The sequence below is a fragment of the Lutra lutra genome, chromosome 18 (assembly GCF_902655055.1).
Source record: "Lutra lutra chromosome 18, mLutLut1.2, whole genome shotgun sequence".
Taxonomy (NCBI): Eukaryota; Metazoa; Chordata; class Mammalia; order Carnivora; family Mustelidae; genus Lutra; species Lutra lutra.
In genome coordinates this window covers 33,011,404-33,030,894 of record NC_062295.1, presented here as the reverse complement: position 1 = coordinate 33,030,894, position 19,491 = coordinate 33,011,404, and the positions used below count along the sequence as shown (strand labels likewise).

Below are 19,491 nucleotides of genomic sequence, written 5' to 3'. Positions count from 1 at the left end.
CACCTTAGCAAGGCTCAGAACCCATCCTGTCTTGGGTCTGTGTTTCCATTCTCCCAGCCGCTTTCCTCCTCCTTTCTCCTGGATCTCCTACTAGAGACCACCATCCCTGGGTCTTTCGTGTTCTGTCCCCACTTGATTACTTCTCTGTCCCTTGTCCCTGTTTCCCATTTTCTCTCTGTAGAACCAGTTAGAGGAGGAAGCTGGTCTGGTGTATAGGAGGAGGAGGACCCTTTTCTTACTTGTCCCTGGCCACCCCAACTCCCTTTCCTAACCAAGAGCACTGAGGCTTGGAGGTGAAACGGAAAGGGCCCTTCAGTCACACTCCTGCTGTTTGTTTCCCAAGGATCTCCTTACTGCTCGGTGCCCGGGCCCAGGACCTCCCTGCGGTCCCCCTCCGTGCGCCCCGGGGCACTCTGTCCAACATGGACTCCCACCAGCTCACTGGCCAGGGCAGGATGACCAATCAGAGAAGTTACACTGGGTCAGCCTCTAACTCCAGGACAGAAAACCCGAGTTCCCTGGGCACAGGCCAAGACGAGGACCGCAGCTGTCTCTCCTGGCATGGAGTAGCCACCGTGCCGCCTCCCTGGGGCCTCCTGTATCCAGGCGAGCAGCAAAGAATGGAAAAATCCCTAGCCTGCTAGATGTCTGAATGACTGGGCCGAGTTGCTCTGACCTCGCCCCCAGCCCGCCCTTGCACAGCCCTGTCTGTGGTCACATGTCCAAACCCCACTGCAGGCAAACCGAGGAGCCCCAGGCACACTGTGGAGCTTGCCCAGGCTCCCCCTGGGCTTCTGACCAGGCAGCCGATGCTGTGGCCATGCTCTGCAGACAGAGTCCTGTGGCTTGGCCCAGGCCTTCGGGAGGTCACCTGCCCCTGTGGGTGAGCAGAGGAGACCGTCCCCAGGACCACTGTGAAGCACGCCAATCCCTCCACATTGGGGCCTGGGAGCCATGACCGGGGAAGGCTGAAGGAAGGAGATGGGGGCTCTCCCTGCATCCCCCTACACAGAGTGGGGAGAACTCCAGAGTGGGGAGGGAGGGGCTCAGGGGAACATCCCAGCCTGAGTTCCCCAGTCTCCTCCCTCTAGGTTCCTGTCACTGGTAATGAGATTGTTCCATTGGGATTTAAGAATGTGGCGATTCCATCCCGTGGCTACCCTGCACCCTGCGGAGGAAGGCCGAGGGAGACCCCTGGGCTTGGGAGGAGATGTTCTCACCCAGCAGAACTGAGGTTCTGCCATTTCCTGTCCCTGGGGAGCAGCTGGCGTTACCAGGTCAACAGGCTAAAATAAATCTTGTCTGGGTAGGGCCAAGGGCAATGTTGCTAGGGCAACTGATTAGGCCAATTGTTTGGCTCCAGGCTTTTCCTGGTACCCAGCATGGCTAAATCACCTGGCACTGCTTGCCCAGAACCCAGGTACTCCGATCCCTGCTCCCTCCCACTCCATCTGTACCCAGCACTTCAGGGTTCAGTGACACAAGGTGGCCTGGAGCTGGTGTTTGAGGCAGCCATGATTGCACAAGGACTGGGGTGCTGCATGGTGGCCTAGCTGATGGGGAGCGGGAAGGAGTAGGGATGAAGAGGGTCTCCTGTGGGTACTTCAAAGCACAGCCCATCATAGGCCCTGTGGATGCCCTGTTCCTCCAAGCAGCACCAAGCCTCGGAAGGGGCGGGGCCTGCAGATCTCTCTTACTTGCTGCTTTGCACACCGTAAGTCTGTGAAGACCACACTGGAGGCAGTGGCCTTGAACATCTGTCTGGGTGGCCACTTACAGGTCTGTCGCATACCTGCTTCTCCCTGGCTGATACCCACCAAAGGCGGTGACTACCACTGGCCCCAGTGCATGCATGGGCTGCCGGCACCTCCCCTGCCCCTTGGGAAGCTATGGCTGACCCAGATGCACCTGGTGGAGGCCCTGGGCACCCTCACATGCTGGTTGGTGCTATGCATCTCACTCTCAACGTGACCCTTGAAAAGATAGCCAAGGATCCTAGCTTGCACGCACACTGCACCATGGTGTCCCCAGTGTTCCAGAAGAGTCCCTTCCTCACAGGCCTGGGAAATGGAGACGCGTCAGTGGGATGGCCTGCCCTCCCAGCTCAGACTGTCATGGCCTCTGGACTAGTCTGAGACAGAGAGCAGGCCTCCGTTGCCTCGGTATTTTTTTTTTTTTTTAAGATTTTTTTTTATTTATTTGACAGAGATCACAAGTCTGCAGAGAGGCAGGCTCCCCGCTGAGCAGAGAGCCCGATGCGGGGCTCGATCCCAGGACTCCGGGTTCATGACATGAGCCGAAGGCAGAGGCTTTAACCCACTGAGCCACCCAGGCGCCCCAGGGTATTCTTGTTATATCCCCTCCTCCCCATATGCCGCGTTCAACAGGGCCTCGGCTGCCCACTTCCCTCTCCTCTACCCTCCCCGCAGCCCCCGCTTTAGCTCTTACTTGCCATAGAGCAATATAGCAGGAGGTCCTCTAAGGCTTCCACCCAAGCATCAGCTCCTGGGGTGTCTTGCAGAGTGGGCAGTGACTAGAGCCATCACCTGCCACCCCCCGTAGGAGGCTGTGGTCCTTGGAAGGATCAGAAGAGGGGTGGTGTAAAATGTCTGAATCCCAAACCTACCTCAAAATCTTAGGACGGAAGAGGCAGAGGCTATCTCCACCACAGAGTCTGCACCTCTGGTCAGAGCCTTCAGCTGGCGCACGGTGGCATTTTTGGACAGTGGTGCTGAGAAGGGGCTGAGGGTAGTGAGAGGTTTCTTCCCAGGTTCTCCTTCGGTGGCCCCTTGGCGGGAACTCTCTGGTGGTGTGGTCTATGCACAGGGATCCATCCAAAAGCTCACTTATCTGAAGACCCTTCCTGTCACCCTAAACGCGGAGAGAACCTGAAACTCCAGCTCTTCTGAAATCAGCACAGCCCAGTGCTTGGTGGCCCTGACAGCTAGGCGGGCTTGGGAAAAAGTATGGAACCATTGTTGGGGGGAACACAGGTGCTGGACGCCTAGAGTGGGAAGTGGCGGAAACAGAAGGTGGCGCGCCTGTCAGGGCCGTCCCCAAATCGGCAGGACTGCGGACCCCCCCTACCAGCAGGATCGCTTCCCGAGGCAGTTCCACTCACACTGGCCTCACTTGGCCGCTCCCTTGGCAGTCAGCTCAGATCCGAGGAGACGCCCACGCACTCCCCGCCTCCGCAATCCCAGCCCAAGGGCTTGGGGTGGGGTGGAGGCCCGGTCTCCCAGACTTCCCAATCAGATTCCACTCCCACGGCCCGACGTCCAGCGCCGGGGGCGCGCGAGGGTTAACCCCGCGGGGGTGGGGACTCTGGAGCGGTCTGCAGAGGGAGGGAGGGAGGGAGGGGGCAGGAGGCGTTTGGAGGCGTGGGGAGCCGGCCGGGGTCGAGCCTGCGAGGAGGCCGCTGGAACCTCCGGGCAGCCAGTGCCGCATACCCCGCGCGCAGCGAGGGGACACCGCAGACCCCCTGCCCCAGACTTCCAAGTCCGGAGCAGGGGCGAGACGCTGGGCATCAAGACGGGTGGCAGCCTGTCAGGACGCTGCCCCCCTCCCCGGAGACCGCCACCTCCACCCCGCCTCTGCTGAGTCTCAGCCCCGATTGCCTTTGGCCGGGGATGAAGCCCGGAGGCGGTGGCCCCACGGCGGCCCCGGAGTCCGAGCCGGCGGACAGGCCGCTGGTTCTGCCGCGGCCCGGGGCCTGTCCCGCTGACGTGCGGCTCTGCGGCCACCTGCGGAAGCAGAAGTCGCAGCGCCGCCGCTTCTTCGTGCTCCGCGCCGACCCGCCGCGCCTCGAGTGCTACGAGAGCGAGAAGAAGTTCCGCGCGGGCCGAGCGCCGCCCAAGCTCTGCGTGAGCCTGGCGGGCGCGTGCACCATCAGCAAACGCGTGGACGCGCGCCAGCGCCACCTGATCGTCCTCTACACGCGCGACCGCAGCCTGGGCGTGGCGGCGGCCTGCGAGGCGGAGCAGCAGGCGTGGTACGGCGCCCTGCTGGAGGCGCGCGCGGCCGCGGGTGAGGCCCGAGCCTGGGGCGGGCGGAGCCGAGGGCGGGGGGCCCGGTGTTGGGTGATCGCGAGTTGAGTTGATCCGGGGATGTCCCTCCCTGTAAGTCTCCGAAATCAAGTTCAAACATGAAGCGTTTACACGTGTTTAGTTCTCGGGGCACAGTGACTCCAACCCCCGGGGCCCAAGAGCCCCTGTGACCGGCCCCCTGTCTCTCCAGGTCCCAGCCTCCACGAGGACCCAGGCGCCTGGATTCTCGCTCCATTTCAGGACGTCTGGCCCGTGACGCTGCGGCCCAAGGGACTGGGGCGAACACGAGGCCTGGGCAGCGGCCGCTACCGCCTGTGCCTGGGTTCAGGGGTGCTGAGCCTGCTGCGGAAGCCCAAGGGCAGAGGCTCTGGAGACACCCAGGCTTCGCCTCCGCCGCCCGCCCTGCGCCTGTCCCTGTTCAGTGTGCGCCGCTGCGGCCACGCAGACTCCTTCTTCTTCCTGGAGCTCGGCCGCTCGGCACCCACGGGTCCCGGGGAGCTGTGGCTACAGGCGCCCGACGCCCTGGTGGCCCAAAGCATCCACGAGACTGTACTGGCCGCCATGAAGCGACTCGGGGAGGGCGGTGCCACCGGCAGGGCTGAGCCACTGCCAAGGGATCCCCCGACCGGCGCTTACAGACCCTCTGCCTCCCAATCTTCTCCGACCCTGGCCTCGACGGCCCAGTCAAGCGGCGGGAGCCCTCGCGGGGGCCTCAGGGAGAGAAGCAGGAAAACCACCCTCCAGACGCTGGCAACGGCAGCCTCGCACCCCAAGGACTTGGAGCTGGGAGGGGGCTACATAGCCATGGGAGCCGGAAGCGACTATGAGCCCATGGGGGGTGGCGAAGCGGGTGGCTACATGGTGATGGCACCCCCTGGCCTTGTGGCCTCTGCCCACGCAACCCCCAAAGACCAACTCCAAGTTTGCAGAGGCACCGAATACGTGCCCATGAGCCGCTTTCTGCCACGGTCCTTGTTCTCCAGCTCCCTGCCCGGTTCCTATGAGCTCGGGGCTGGGGAGTCTGGACCTTCCTTCCAAGGACCCCGTTGCAGCATGGGGGAATGTTGGGGACCAGCAGGGGCTCACCCCTCCTTGCAGCCACCCTCAGAGCTAGCAGGGGAGTACGTGTGCATCAAGTACGTGGCCCCTGACTACTTAGGAATGGGCACTGCCACACAAGAACCCCCCAACGGCCGCCTCAACTACGCTGACCTGGACCTGATCCCTTCACTGGAGGTTCGAGGCGACAGCAGGAACCCACAACACAGCTATGCCCGCATCAACTTCCAGAACCTCAGGGAGGCTCCGGTGAGATGTGGGCAGCTCCGCGCTGTCTAGCTGAGGGATGGATGGGGAGGAAGGGAGAGAACAGGGCAAAGTTATGAATGCCTCCCTGCCTGCTCCCCTCAACCCCTCTCGAACTGTTCCCAAAACAGAGGGGCTCTCAGGCCCCCTAGGACCTGCAGCTTGCAGCAGCTCTGAGCGGTCCCTCAGGTCCTGCTGTCCATCCGTCTCTTCCAGATGTGGTACCTGGGAAACCTTCAGGAAAGGCTCCCCAAGAAGCTGGATTCTTTTAAGGGATAAAATTCTAGAACCACCCTCCCCACTTCCTACCCACAAACCCCTAGGAACTCCTGGCTTTCTCACCCGAAGCCCTGATCCTTTCCTTCCTGGCAGAGTTCCTGCAGCATCGCTCCAGAGTTTCAAGTCAGCCCTGGCCCCCAATCCTGCCCCCCATGACTGGTCCCACAAGGACCTGCTCCTCCCCACCCCGCACCTGCAGGGCCTGCCTTGTATCTCCTCGCAGCCAAAGAACCAGTCCCGGCCCCAGGGCCGCAGAGCAAGAGGGCTGAAGCACCAGGTATCTTATCTCTACTATTCCTGAAAGCGCTGTGCTGCTCCCTTCCTCCCTAATTTCCCTCTTCCAGTGACAACACAATCACAATACAACACAAGTGTTCGCACAATCCTCCCTTCTCTGGAGCCCGGTGGACCTGAGGGCCTTCTTGCTTCCATATCCTTGTCTTCTGTATACTGTACTGTGGACCCCCCACACCCTATGCCCTATACCCTATTAAAGTGGTCCTGCTTGGTCAGCCTCGAAAGGTCTTAGGTCCATGGATTCCCCTGCCCCCTTGCAGGGGTGACCGATGAGTAATGAGAGTTTGAGGGGAAGACAGCCTAAGCCACGTAGAGGAAGAGAACCTATCCCTGTCTCCATGCCCCACTCGGCTACTCACAAGCTCGTTTGCAAACCAAAACACTGTTTTATTGTCAACAGAACCTGCGGGGGGGGGGAGGGGACCCACAATGCCCACAGAAGAGCTATATTCAGTGGGCTTCTGGAGTTCGTGGGACAGACGGGTCAGTGCAGCGAGAACAGCTGGGGCCGCCAGTGGGGCCTGGGTGGTCAGATACAGGGTCTGGGGAGCCAGCAGGGGGCGTGGGAGCCCCCGAGGAGGCAGGTCTCGGAGCCCCTTGGCTCATCTGCAGGAGGCCAGTGAGGGCGATCAGCTCAGGCCCACTGAGCCAGGCGGTGGAGCAGCCCGGGGACGAGGTGCGGAGGACCCAGGGAGACATGATAGGAGGTGGGAGCAGCAGCTTCAGAGAGCCCATGACCTGAGGAGAGAACGAATGGAGAAGGGTCTCCTCCCAAGCCCTGCGGGGAGACTGGCCCGAGGCCAGGACAGGAATTACGCTCACCTGCTGAGAGGCCTCCGACAGGTACAGCGGGACACGCTGGCCACAGGGCAGCAGCGGGTCTGACAGAAAGACATCTTCTCCGCACATCACTGGGAGCCCTGGGGAGGAAAAGCCAGTAGGGCAGCAGGCTGGGGTTCCCACCCCAGCGAGGGCCGCACTGGTTCCCAGACGAGCTCACGCAGGGAACCTCCAGAGCCTGGAGGACCAAGCAAAGTACCTGCGTCCCTGGGCACGTGCTCTCCGTTCTGATGCCCTGTTGCTGGGGCCCGGGGCCTGAGGTCCCGGCCTGACGCTGCCTCATACAGTGGCCAGAATGAGGGATGACACAAAGTCCGGCCTGAGAAGGAGGCGCCTGCCGCACAGCTGGGCCCCTGTGCCAGAGGCAGGAAAGATGGATCCTTGGAGCTTCGGCCCCCTCCCGGGGCACCCCTGCCCCCTCCCAAGGCCTGGGCCACAGATACTCCCAACTCACCCACACCAGCCGAGGTCCTGCTTTAGCCTTGTAGCTGGGGTCCCACGGTGCTAGGACGGTCATCCTTGAGGGGGCCACCTCCCAGGCCATCTGGGGCGGAAGGGCAACTGCGGGGGTGGGGGGGCAGTTGAAGAGATTAAAAGAGGCTCAGGAGTCCGTGGAAAGATGTCTGGGGGGTAAAGACTGCAAGGCCTGTACCTACCTGGGGTTCCTGGGGACTGCTCGGCAGCCAGGCCTGGGGGGGCCCGGGGCAGCAGCGGCTCTCTCCGGGTCCAGGAAGGCCTTCGGGACCGTGGCTGCGGGCTGGGAGGGGTAGGTACTGAGGTGCACCCGTCACAGCCTCCCCCTTATCTCGGGAGGCAGGGCCCGGGGGGTCTGGGGCGGGGAGTCTGAGCACACCCGGTCCTCAGTGTAGGCGTCGGAGGTTTCCTCCCACGGTGGGGCCCCGTGTCGGACTTCCCTGCGGCGGAGCCCCTCACCTGTCCTGTGGGGGGGTTCCTGGCTCCCCCAGTTCTTCCTCTCCAGAGCTCCAGGCCTCGCCGGGGTCACTGCCCGCCGAGGGGCCTTGTTCCTCGGGCGCCTGCTCTTTGCCCGCGTCCCACAGCGGAGGCGGCCGGGGCAACATGCCGCGTCTGGCGGGAAGGGCAGCGCGGGCAGCAACTCTGGGCCCCGCGTCCGCACCGTCTACACGGTCTACGCCGCCCGCGCCTCCCACCTCGCTCCTCCCGGACCCACGAGGCTCCCTCCTCCCGCGGCGGCCCGCCCTCTCGCCCCGCGAGCGCACGTCGCCGGCCCACCTCGCGGGGCCTCGCGACCACGCCGGCGCCCAGCGCGTTTCCGGGCCACGTGGCGCGCGCTCCCGCCGGGGTCTCGCGGGCGCCCCCTGGCGGCGGGGCTGTCGGGTCCGCACGCCGCCCGCCACGGAAGAGCGGCAGCGCCCTGCACGGCAGGGCCCCCTCCTTCCCCACGACGCACCGCATTCATTCGCAGACGGACACACACACGCACACCCGAGGGGCAACCTTGAGGGCCCGGCTTCTTCTTTATTGCACTTGACACAACATCCGGGACCGTCTTCTATCCCAGACCCTCGGCCACACCCAGGGGCGGCCAGGGGCCTCGCTGGCCGGCCGGCTTCCAAACCCTCGGGCGGGCTGAGGGGCCCCCAAGTAACAGGGCCAAGCCCGAGGCCGCCCTCACCAGAGTCCTTGCTAGGGAAAAGAGCCGGACGCGGCTGTCTTCTCTGTTCCTGGGTTCCCGGCCGGATCGGAGCCTTGTGCCCCGACCTCGACCCCTATGGCCGTTCCAGCAGTGCGTGGATGACAGCAGCGATGTAGGGGAGGCCCCTTCCCGGGGCCCCCTCCTCTTCCAAGATGTGGTGGGGCTGGCACAGGGACTCCTGGGGGGAGGGGCCCGGTTAAGTGCCCGTCACCTTGTTCTCTGGCTTCCCTGTCCTCAGAGGGCAGGGCAGGAGAAACCCTACAGAAGCTTGGGCAAACAGGGATGACAGGATGGCCCTTCCAGGTGGAGGTGGCAAAGGTCAGGGGCACCCTGGACATGGCTTGGGGACAAACGAGATACGAGGAAGCTGCCAGCAGATGACAGAAGGGTGATGACACAGGAGGCCAAGTTCAGCAGAGCAGAGACCTGTCATTTCCAGAGGGAAATGCTGGAACAGGTAGGCTGACAAACAGAGCCCCTGGGGCATGGCCAGGGCTGGGCCTGGCCACAGCAGGAGCAGACGCAAACACACACACACACACAAGAGGCGGCCACGGTCTGTACAATTTATACACAGAGACAGGGACCCAGCCTGGGCCCCTGTATCCCCTACAAATATAGAGTTCTCTCTACAAAATATAATTTAGCTCCCCAGAACAATGTGGGGGTGGGAGAGGGACGGCAAAAGGAGGAAGGTTGCGATCGACCCTCTGAGGGAGCAGAGGGCAGGGTCTGGAGGGATGAAGGCACCATCAGCACTGAGAGGTGAGGGAAGGGAAGGGGCTATAGGAGGGTGGCCAGAGGCTGGGGGCCCAGGGTCTGGGTACACCAGAGTGGGGCCTCTGAGGTCAGTGTTTGTGAGGGGAAGGGGCTCACTAGTGTCTTTGGTAGGGGCTGAAGGCACCACTGGTAGGGACCGGGGTCGCACAGGAGTCATAAATAGAAATAGGGTGATGGGGGCGGGGAGAAAGGGTGACTTCAGGTCCTAGGAACCCAGGAGCCGAGTGTAGACGACAAAGAGCAGCAGCATGAGGACCACGTAGAAGAAGATGAAGCCGCCCAGACCAGAAGGGGGCCAGACGGGCGGGGGGGCCCTGCCCCCCACCCGCTTCACAGCCTCCAGGGTGGTCCACAGCCCCTGGGCAGTGCCCTGGAGGAGATCCGAGGGCGAGCACAGGTCGGCCTAGGAAGGGAGTAGGGACAGATGGACAAGGGCAAAGAGCAGACGTCAGCAGCAGCAACAAGACAATCCTTCCCACCCCCTGCCCTCACGTGCCAGGGGCTGAGCCACGCCCACATGTGCAGTGCAGGGCAGGGAGGCATGCAGGGCAGGGACACATGCAGGACGGGGACTTGCGGACATGCTTCTGAGGAGCAGACACCGCTGTGAATGGAACCCCGCCACCCATGCGGAGTGCTCGGCTGAGCCCGGAACGTCGCCACCCTCTATAGTAGGGACCTGCCCTGGGCTCCCCAGAGTATACCCCTCATACCTCAGGCACCCCCATTTTTCGACAGGCTTCTAAGAAACTCTCCACATTTTTCCGAGACTTGAGAGCACTAAGTTTTGGCTGGGGGAGAGTGAGAAAGGAAAAGAAGAGAGTAAGGGAGAGGCCCTGGCCGTCCTCTGTCCCATCCCCTGCCTCCCGCCCGGGGACAGAACTGACCACAGCAGGTGAGGGCACGTGGATGAAGGGCACGGAGCGGGGCCGCAGCTGGTTGGCCAGCTGACACAGGATGACCCCACTGGCCAGAGCTTCTGCCAGGTCCTCGGGCAGGGGCCGCTGCAGCCTTGACTCAAGGACCTGGGAGGCAGGAGGATGGGGGAGGGGTCAGGTTCGGTGGGGACTCCCGCCCGCCCCTTGTGTCCTCAGTGGAAGCACCCACAGGGTGCAGTGGGAAGCCAGGAAACTCGAGGAGGTTGAGTGCCCCCCCTCGACTCCCCACCGTGCCCGGCCCCGCAGATCCCACCTCTCTTACCTGGCGCAGCTGAGCCATCAGCTCCTTTTCATCCAGAAGCTGGGGGGATCGCCGAGGTCTCAAGACAGAGTCTGGTGAGGAAGGGCCTGGAGAAAGGGGAGGAATGTGGGATGTCTCTGTCACCCGCCAACTTCTTAGCTGGGTCACAGTGTCTGGCACTCACATCTCCTGCCTCTGTGCTTGTGGGATTTTCAACACAAAGGACAATAGACTAGGGAACTCCCAGGCCAGAAGGGGTGTCCGCAGCCCAGGGCTGAGGGCTGGGTTAGCACTGGGGACAGGGGAAACCCACCTGAGCCACTCTGAGAGGAAGAACGGAAGAGGAAGCTGTTTGGTCTCTGAATGGAGCCGAGTGGCCGGGGAGCAGGCACTGTTGCTGGGGGCCAGAGCCAGAGCCAGGTCAGAAAAGACACCCTTCAGAGTCCCCCTCTTCCCTCAGGCCACCAGGCCCCAGCCACCCCCTCACCTACAGAGTCCCGCCTCCTCTTCCCCCAGTCCCTGTCCCACCTGGTCCAGCCGCAGGAAGGGGCTCCTGGGAGGTGGGGCCAGGGGCAGGGGTGGGGGCAGGGGCTCCCTGTCCTCCTGAAGCTCCCGGCTGGGTGGCACTGGACTTTGGCATGCCACTGAGGACAGACAGGAAGTGAGTTAGAGGGGATGGCAGGGGGACGGCGTGCAGGGACAGAGCTCTGGGAGGTGGATCTCGGAGGACACATACTCATAGGAGGCCTGAGTGGACGAGGCAGCAGCCCCTCCGCCAGCAGCCCTGATCCCCAGCTTCAGAAAACTGGAAAATGAAGGACATGTGGGGTCAGCAGCGCAGGCAAGGGACCCGCCAACCCCGACGGGCAGAGGAGCTTCTGAGGACCCATTTCCCCTCATTTCCAGGCCCCCCCGCCCAACCCTGCCCCTTTGCCCACACCTGTCCTTCCTGGGGGCCCCCCAGAGTGCACTGTGCTGCTGTTGCTGCTGTTGCTGCTGCTGCCGCCGCTCTCGCTCCTGCCACAACTGCAAGGTGTCGGGGCGCCGCCGTTCCTCCCCGGCCGGCTCCTCCCGCCTGTGGGGCAGAGGCAGGACCAGTGAGGCAGAGCTGGGTCCGGGGACAGGAGGGAGGTGAAAAGGTACGGGATCAGGTGGCTCTGGGGTACCTGCTGCTTGGCGCCTTCTCGGTGTCCCCTGCCACAGGGCTTAATTCTGGTGGCCGCTGCTCCTATGGAAAGAGCAGCAGGAGATGGAAGTGCTCCCCTAAGCCTGCGCCGCTCCCTACCCCCCACACAGGTCCCTTGCACACTGCACAGGACCTGCACACGGCCAGGAACGGGACCCTCACCTCAGCAGCGCCTCGCTCCTCGTCCTCCCCAGGCACGTGGCTGTCAATGAAGTCAATCTGCTCAGGGTCTCCGTCAGCTGGAGAGGCCAGGGCATGTCAGCAAGCATCTGGGGGCCTTCAGGCACTCGTACCTTACTCTACACCCCATACCCTGACCCCACCACTCACCGGAGCCATCCTCTCTCCGCTCCCTGGGCCCCCGAGGCTCCCGGGCCAGCTCCGAGATCCGGAAGGACAACTCCGAAAATTCATCTGTTGACTAGAAATGCAAAACGGAAGCGAGCTGCGCTGTAGTGCTGGGGGTTCATGGGGTTCATGTCCCTGGGGTCTGCTGCTGAGCCAGCCCTTCCCCGAGATACCTGGGCAAGGGAAAAACACCACTCCAGACACTAACAGTCACCCTGATATTCCCAGGCACCAAGCAAAGGGTCCTGACTCAGAGGTTCTCCCCCAGAGCCAAGAGCCCCAATGTCCCGCAGAAGGGAGGCCCTTACCTCATTTCCAGACCACCTCTTGCTGCCACTGTCAACGCTGTGGAAGCCTGAGTCCAGCCCACCATCGTACCGACGTCCAGGAAATAAGTCCTCAGCAGGGCTAGCGGCCGCCAGGGAGAGCCAGTCAGTCCAGCAGCGGGCGACAAGCCCTCTCACCCTCCCACCAAAACCCAGGAGTCCGTGCCGCCAGGAAGGGGCAGAAGTAACCAGGCGCTTCCTTCCTTCCCACTTGGACTTACCAGGGACTGAAACTCGGGGGGCGGGAAGGGGCCAGGTCCCCCAGCGCAGACCCCCCACGCCGCCCAGCTTCTGTCGACAAGTACTTGAAGATGTGAAGTTTCCCCTTCAGACAGATCTAGGGATAAGGAGGCACATGGTAGGGGTTAAGGGAAAGGGGCTCCCCCAGATCCTGCCTGGCTACTAAAGGGACTCATCTCCCAACTCCTACCCATTCCCAGCCCTGTCCCCATGGTCTAGGGCAATCCGCCTCCCTCACCTGAGCCGGAGGGCTCTGCAGGGGGTTGCTGTCCAGCAGAATGACCTGCAGGTGCCTGAGGCGGCAGAAGGAGACCGGGATGCGGGAGACACGGTTACAGGAGAAATCCAGGCGGACAAGAGGAAGATCCCCCAGCTCTGGGGGTGGGTGAGGGAAGAGTCAGAAGCCTGCCCAAGGGTGGGGCCTTGTGCTCACTTCCTCTGCCCTCTGCTCTGGCCCACTCGCCACCCTTGGGGCCACCACGTCCTCTGGCCTGGCTGGCTGGCTGAGGGGGTGCCCCAGGAACAACCTCCCTGCTTCCCTTCCCGCTCGAATCGGGCCCACCTCCAGGCCTCCCCTCCCTGAGCTCCTGCCCATCTCATGGGCTTCTCTCTCCTCTGCCCCCGACCCACTCCCTACTTCGGCCATTCCTTCATCCCTGACTAACCGTCCCAAGACCCAAACTGCGACACTGCACAGCTCAAAAACCATGACTTGCAGCCGAGGCTGCTGAGGGTGAGCGGACCTTGACCTGCACAAAGGCACCCAAGCAGGAGGGGCCTGCAATCCCACTGGAACTTTACGAGCTAAGCCCTTATCCCACCAGGCAAGGCTGTGCCCACCCACACGAAAGGGTGCCCTTTTTCTACTTCTCAAGCATGCACAGTCGGATGAGGGGTGACTAAAGACACAGAAGAGCACTCACCACCCCCAGGCCCAGCACGGTCCAAGTGTTCATGAGCTGGCTCGGACCACATTTCCCATTTCTCACGACCCACCCTCGCACCACATCAGACAACCTCCAGCCCTGTGAACCCCCTCATTTGTGAAAATAAAGCCAGAAAGTCTTCTGGGCCTTTCCACGTGCTGTTTGCTAAGCGGGGACACGCATTTTTGTGACCATCTTTCAAAGTGCAGCTCAAGTGTTGCCTCTTCCATGAAATCTCTCCAGACTCAGGTTAGAATTCACTGCTCCTTCCTCTGTGTCTCCAGGGCATTTGTCCTGGGTCTCTCTTATGGCCCACAGGGCACCCTGATCAAATGCTTGTTTACAGTGCTACCGACTTAGAAGGAAAGAGGGCCAGAAGTAGGGGGAGCCCAGAGAAAATGGGTGACCACCTGACCGCCTCTCTTGTTCTTTAAAACCAAGATGTGCACGGCTCCGGTCCTTCCCACCTGGCCCTGGCTTGCATCTCTCACCACATCCGTGCCTGGCAGTGCTCCCTCCCACCCACACGCTTTGCACATGGGTTCCCTCTGCCTGAAGGAAGGAGAACTTTCCTTCGAAGATCAGCTCCTGCCACGCCTCGGTGGGGGGAGGGGGGAGTCTTCCTCAAGCTCCCTGAGCAGGGCCACAAGCCTCCCTCTAGCTCCCGCAGCTCTTTCTATGGCCTGTTCTAGCACATCCCTCCATTTGTCTCTCCCCGTGAAGCCCGGACATTTTCAGAGTTGGCCCCAGGTGTGAGTGACATCCCCATCTACCTGACCCCCACCTAAAACACAGGATGCACACAACAGTGCCGGAGGAATAAGGGAAGGGGCGCCTGCTTCAGAGCAGAGGCTATCAAATGTTGGAGTGGATCACAATTAGCTCATTCAACTGGGGTTGGGGGCTGCTTGGGCTCCAGCTCATGGCTCCACTGATTCGGAATCTTTGGGGAGGAGGCACAGGGCATCATCTGACTCAGGTGCCTGAGAGCTCGCACTGGGTGAGCGATGGCCCTGGGTGGCCCTGAAGGCCCCTTCCAATCTTGGGATTCTGCAGGTTGCCAACCCACTTACCCACTCTCCTTTCTGTGCCTTGTTCCTCATTTGTGAAGATAAAGTTAATAACCCATGCCTTGTCAGCCTCAGAGGGATGCCAGTCAAGAGCAAATAATTTAGTTTGTCTTATACACTGCAAAACCCTGGGCACCTAGGACAGTGATGTTCTGTGAAGAGTCTTTGGGACTTCTCCGGTGCAGACATACACACTGTCTCCACACACACACACACACACCCCCACCAGATCTCTATTCTCCTCACCATCGGGCAGGGCGCTGAGCTGGTTCCTGCGCACACTGAGGTCCCGCAGGGAAGGGAGACTGCACAGCTCTGCCGGGAGGGCCTGCAACTCATTGCCACTCACATCCTGCAATGAGGAAAGAAGTAGGCCAGGAGCCACAGAGACCAGGGGCATCAGAAACTGCCTCCGGCCCCTGGCCACCTCCTTCAGTTCCCCCCTCCCCAAACTCTCCAAAGGCCCCTGGTGCCTGGCTCGACGGCCCCCCTTCTTGCTTTGCCCTCACAAGCTGCCGCAGGCTTCCCAAGGCACTGATGTCGGGAGGCAGAGCTCCCAGTTTGTTGTTGCTGATGATGAGCACCCTCAGGGGCAGCTGGCAGATGTAGGGTGGCAGCGATGACAGCTGGTTTCGGCTGTGGAAGGGAGAAAGGCATGGGGCTCACTCCCCAGGCCCAGCAGCCCCGTGCTGCCCTCTCTCCAGGGCACTGGGAGGGGCACTCAGGGTACGGTGCGCTGGGACTTGGGGCTCCCACCCTCTGCTGGCCATGCCTCCCTACCTGAGGTTGAGGTAGGTAAGGGCTGTGAGATTCCCCAAGGCTGGGTTCAGGCATCTCAGGCAATTGTGGTAGAGGCTCAGGCCCTCCAGGGACACCAGCTGGCATGCTGCCTCCGGCACCTCGGGGAACCGGTTCCGGGACAGGTCTAGGAGAAGCAAGGAATCAGGGGAGAGCTGTGGACAGGCCCAGCCCTGGACAGAAGGGCCCTCAACTTTCCCCGAGCCAGCTGCCCAGCAGTCCGCCTCCCCGTTGGACCTAAAGAATCAGGCCTGTAAACTGGGCTCCCTGGAGAGAACAAAGCTTTCTGCAAAACCGAGCACATTCCGAGCATTACCAGAACAGCAAAGGCTGCAGGGTCACTGGGCTGGAGAAGCCCACACTCCGGACAAACCATGACCACCACCTTCGGATACACAAGTGAAGGGCTATCCTGGAAAGGGTGACAGGCTTCTAGAACTCTTGCGGTTCCTGCTGTCATATGGCGAAGGCTGGTGCTCCAGAGAAAACAGCAAGGTAATGGGCCGGCGGCTCACAATGAGTATGGGAAGCTGCCCCGGGGAGACCCCTGAGAAAGCTAATCCCTCTTCGCCCCTCCACGGGGGCCTTGTCCCCAGCCTCAACCTCTTTTCAACACAGGGGAAAAGCCAAGGGTCATTAGAGTCTGGTTCTAGAGATTAAGTAAGGCTCCTGGCACACTGGACAATGGCTGTTCATTGGCCCCTCGCATCAGCAAGCCAGCTCCAAAGGTTTGTGAAGGAACAGACACCCAAGGGCCAGGAGGGGAAGGCGAGCCGACCAGGCTGGAGGTGGAAGCTGGAGTCCTCAGGTCCCTCCCACCCCAGCCTCTTCAGGACCGGCCTCTTTCCCACCCTGGCCCTCCTCTACTTCCTCTCTTACTGACCCAGGCTTCAGCCGCTCAGCACTTTTGCCTGTGTCCTGGTGTGGGAGAGGAGCGGGGAGGAAGGGAGGGAGGGTAAAGCCTATGACCACGGCTTATCTCAAGGGGTCGCTTGCTACTCCAATGAAAGGAGTCAGGCATGGGGTTTCTGCCAGTCTGGGGACACTAACCGCTCAGAGCTCTGCAAGCCTGGGTTTCTGTTTCCTCTCCTCCCCTGCACAGGGAGGGGCCCAGGGCCTGCAGGGGGATGTCTCTGGTGATAGAAGTTCAGTGAGCTTCTTAGGCAGCCCTCCCCAGGAAGGCGTGAGCCAAAGCTGATGGGAGGGAAGCTGGGGTCTATCCCCCAAGGAAATGAGTCTTGTGACAGGAAATGGAGTAGAAACACTCTATCAGGTTCTGGGTCTGTGTCTGGTGGGCCCTATGTTTACCAGGGCGGATGACAGCCCGAGACACCAGGCCTCCTTTTTTCTCCCTCTCTGCTCACAGCCCTGGTGTGCAGAGAGAAAAGACCCTTCAAGGGAGAAGAGCAGGTTGCCCCGAGGCGGAGGTGACCAGATGCAGTCCTCCTATGTTTGCCCTCCACCTGCCTGCTCTCCCTGCATCTACACGTGTGCGTGCGCACTTGTGCATGCTGTGGATGAAGATGGGGGGGACAAGATGGGCTAAGCAGTGGTGAGGCAAAAGCTCGGAGCGGAAGGCAGCCCAGGCTGGAGGAGGCAGGGCACAGGAGGCACAGGATGTGGTCTATAAGACAGTGAGCTGCACTTCTCCTTTGTGAGAGCTGCCCCTCCCCGCCATCTCAGGATTCATCCTACTTTCGGGGGCCCCAAGGAACAGAGTCCAGAGGATATCAGAGACCTGTGCCATAGGAGATATGCACGGAAAACAATGCTTCAGAAAGAGCTGGGAAAGCAGGAGTGGGCTCAAAATAATTTGGCAGAGTGTTGAAGTGTTTGGTCTGGGCTGTAGGGCAAGGAGGTGTAGAGGACAGGGTACAGGCAACCCTGACTGTCACTTCCCTTTTCCACCCCAAACTATCAGCCATCTGCTTGGGGAGAGGGATCAGAGGAGAACATTCTGGATGAGACAGAGTCCACCCGGCCTACAACCTGGGTCCAGAAAGGACTCAGGATTTCTGCATGGAGAGCGGGGCGGGGAGAGGCCCTCAGAAAGCTGGGATTTTCCCGCTCCAACACACAAGCTCACTCAGAAGGGCCTGCATCCCCAGCCAGAATTGCTGGTGGAGGAGGGTGGGAGGGGGCAGGAGCTGGGAGGGGCCAGGGAGTTCTTGGTAGTTTTCCCCAGGAGTCTACTCTCAGAGGCAGAGCCCTACGGAAGTAAAGAATAACATTTGGTCTTTGTCAAAAAACAAGCAAGGGGGAGGGGAAAGGGAACAGACGGCGAGTGTCACACAGCTGCTGAGGTCAATCTGAAGCTTGGGGGTTAGGCGGCTGGGGGAGACTGAGAAGGAGAGGAATGGCCCCTGGGGCTCACCCGGTCCCTGAACTCACTCACTGCACGGCGGGGAAGGGAGTTTACCCAGCAACCCAAGTGGAGAGGTTTAAACCGGTGCTCCCCAGAACAGTGGAGAAAACAGTGCCGGTGCCCACATGCATGTTTGCAGGTGAGAAGGCACCTGCTGGAGAAGAAATGCAAGCAGTCTCCGAGCAGTGTCCTCCGGAGCGAGGACACTCACCCAGCCTCAAGTCCCACCCTGGGCTAGGCTGGGGTGGGGCTTCGGGAATGCAGGCCTCCTCCCCACTCCCAATCTCCACCCCCCCAGCTGCCAGCCCAAGGTCATAGGTTGTTGCCTCCTGAACAGCTGCAGCGTGACTCACCTGTCTTGGTAGAGTCCCCCACACCCTGCCCTCAAGAGACACCAGGAAGGGGTGGCTGGGTGGCTCAGTGGGTTAAAGCCCCTGCCTTCAGCTCAGGCCAGAATCCCAGGGTCCTAGGATCAAGCCCCGCCTCGGCCTCGGGCTCTCTGCTCAGCAGGGAGCCTGCTTCCCCCACTCCCTGTATGCCTCTCTGCCTACTTGGGATGCTATCAAATAAATAAACAGAATCTAAAAAAAAAAAAAAGAGAGAGAGAGAGAGAGAGAGAGAGAGAGACCAGGAAGGAAGGAGCACGATTAGAGGGATCTGTGAGTGGGGGAGTAGAAGGACAGTGGGACAGTCTTCTAGTCTCCCAGCACTCCCAGCCAGGAGATAAGATTTCCTTCCTTTCAGCAACTGCCTCAAGTCCCTCCCTCTAGGGAAAGCAGAAGCCGAAACGGGAATTCTAGGATCCCTATGAGGTCACAGGCTCCACAGTGACCTCACACACGCGAGAAGGAGGGGGAGTCTCGGATAAGGGGGTCAGGGATAATAGATGGAAGAGCTCGAGGAGAAAAGAGTTAGGGGACACGGAGTATTTGCTTCTTTCCCATAGGCTAGCTGGGTGGAGTCGAGAGGGCCTCCGACCATAGGGGGCGGGACAACAGGCACGGTAAACAGAAACACCAGGTTGTTAGGGGCAAATCCTAGGGAAGAGGGGGGCCTAAGGCTGCTCGCATCTCTGTGGAACGGTGGGGAAAGTTGGGAGACGAAGTGGAGGAAGATAAGGGAGTCCTCAGAGGGGCTCGTGGGGGCCGCTTTAAGGAACGATCAGAACTGAGGTTGAGGAGATCATGCAAATGAGTCAACCAGGTGAGGGGCGGGACCGTTCTACAGGTGCGCAGCTATGCAAATAAAGAGAAGCAGAAGACTGGGAGTTCTCACAACGCTCGGCCGGGGCGCTGGGCGTTCCGTGCAAACGAGAAACGCGTTCATTGTCTGGTAGTTCTCAAAGTGGGGAGGGGGAGGTAGCAGGCTTATGCAAATCGGCGGGGTCGAGAACCCGGACCGCCAGGTGAAGGGGCGGGCCAGACTCCGGAGCCCGGTGAGAAACAAGCCAGGGGCGGGGCTATGCAAATGAGGGTCCCGGCAGTGTAGGGGAGCAGGGTGCACTCACCAGCCTGGGTGATGTCTGACAGGTCGTAGCTGCGGGCCGCGCCCCGGGGGAAGTGCTTCAAGCGCCGGTTAGATAGGTTCAGGGTCCCGGTGGCCACGGCCTCCTCTAGGGCCCGCTCTGCACTGCGGCTCCCGGGCAGACCCGGAGACCCTGGAACGGAGGTCGTGGCTGCCGCCTCCTCACCCCCGGCGGCGAGTGGGGCCGCTACCGCCGCCGCCATCCGCTCCCGGCGGCTCCCGCTGCCTGACTGACGGGCCCGGCCGTCCCTCCTTACCCCTCCCCCTCCTTGGAGCCGCCGTAGTCGCTTCAAGAGGGCGGAAACGG

The 19,491-nt window shown here is 61.4% G+C and overlaps 3 protein-coding genes across 5 annotated transcripts; 1 reads left to right on the top strand and 2 right to left on the bottom strand.

Moving 5' to 3' along the window:
- Nucleotides 1–2,328: 2,328 nt before the first annotated feature.
- Nucleotides 2,329–6,147, top strand: LOC125090697 (insulin receptor substrate 1-like). The gene is made up of 2 exons (XM_047713616.1): nucleotides 2,329–4,026; nucleotides 4,237–6,147. The coding sequence occupies exons 1-2, from the start codon at nucleotides 3,630–3,632 to the stop codon at nucleotides 5,382–5,384; spliced, it is 1,545 nt and encodes a 514-aa protein (XP_047569572.1). The 5' UTR covers nucleotides 2,329–3,629; the 3' UTR covers nucleotides 5,385–6,147.
- Nucleotides 6,148–6,289: 142 nt separating this feature from the next.
- Nucleotides 6,290–8,283, bottom strand: SAP25 (Sin3A associated protein 25). The gene is made up of 6 exons (XM_047713624.1): nucleotides 7,701–8,283; nucleotides 7,424–7,524; nucleotides 7,222–7,328; nucleotides 6,967–7,120; nucleotides 6,750–6,847; nucleotides 6,290–6,665 (listed from the first exon to the last, which is right to left on the bottom strand). Exons 1-6 carry the CDS (start codon nucleotides 7,844–7,846, stop codon nucleotides 6,378–6,380), a joined length of 894 nt encoding a protein of 297 aa, XP_047569580.1. The 5' UTR covers nucleotides 7,847–8,283; the 3' UTR covers nucleotides 6,290–6,377.
- Nucleotides 8,284–8,367: 84 nt separating this feature from the next.
- On the bottom strand, nucleotides 8,368–19,464 carry LRCH4 (leucine rich repeats and calponin homology domain containing 4). Of its 3 annotated transcripts, none has more exons than XM_047713610.1 (18): nucleotides 19,168–19,461; nucleotides 15,278–15,422; nucleotides 15,007–15,133; nucleotides 14,744–14,849; nucleotides 12,740–12,876; nucleotides 12,483–12,598; nucleotides 12,244–12,343; nucleotides 11,918–12,008; nucleotides 11,750–11,826; nucleotides 11,568–11,629; nucleotides 11,342–11,476; nucleotides 11,138–11,206; nucleotides 10,930–11,045; nucleotides 10,715–10,798; nucleotides 10,423–10,508; nucleotides 10,110–10,247; nucleotides 9,936–10,013; nucleotides 8,368–8,620 (listed from the first exon to the last, which is right to left on the bottom strand). In XM_047713610.1, the coding sequence occupies exons 1-18, from the start codon at nucleotides 19,385–19,387 to the stop codon at nucleotides 8,516–8,518; spliced, it is 1,992 nt and encodes a 663-aa protein (XP_047569566.1). In that variant the 5' UTR covers nucleotides 19,388–19,461; the 3' UTR covers nucleotides 8,368–8,515. The 3 variants fall into 3 exon arrangements, with proteins under 3 accessions (XP_047569566.1, XP_047569564.1, XP_047569565.1); XM_047713608.1 differs by lacking the exon at nucleotides 8,368–8,620 and adding an exon at nucleotides 8,627–9,625; XM_047713609.1 differs by lacking the exons at nucleotides 8,368–8,620; nucleotides 11,138–11,206 and adding an exon at nucleotides 8,627–9,625 and having other exon boundaries at nucleotides 19,168–19,464.
- Between the last annotated feature and the right edge of the window lie 27 nt (nucleotides 19,465–19,491).

Coding starts and splice junctions, on each gene's coding strand:
- SAP25 (XM_047713624.1), bottom strand. CDS start 7,846: ATGTTGCCCCGGCCGCCTCCGCTGTGGGACGCGGGCAAAGAGCAGGCG. Junction 7,329..7,423: donor GCAGTCCCCAGGAACCCCAG/GTAGGTACAGGC, acceptor CCACCCCCGCAG/TTGCCCTTCCGCCCCAGATG. Junction 7,121..7,221: donor CAGGACCTCGGCTGGTGTGG/GTGAGTTGGGAG, acceptor CCTCTGGCACAG/GGGCCCAGCTGTGCGGCAGG.
- LOC125090697 (XM_047713616.1), top strand. CDS start 3,630: ATGAAGCCCGGAGGCGGTGGCCCCACGGCGGCCCCGGAGTCCGAGCCG. Junction 4,027..4,236: donor GGAGGCGCGCGCGGCCGCGG/GTGAGGCCCGAG, acceptor CTGTCTCTCCAG/GTCCCAGCCTCCACGAGGAC.
- LRCH4 (XM_047713608.1), bottom strand. CDS start 19,387: ATGGCGGCGGCGGTAGCGGCCCCACTCGCCGCCGGGGGTGAGGAGGCG. Junction 12,344..12,482: donor CCCCCGAGTTTCAGTCCCTG/GTAAGTCCAAGT, acceptor GGCGGCCGCTAG/CCCTGCTGAGGACTTATTTC. Junction 10,509..10,714: donor TTCCTCTCAGAGTGGCTCAG/GTGGGTTTCCCC, acceptor CCCTTTCTCCAG/GCCCTTCCTCACCAGACTCT.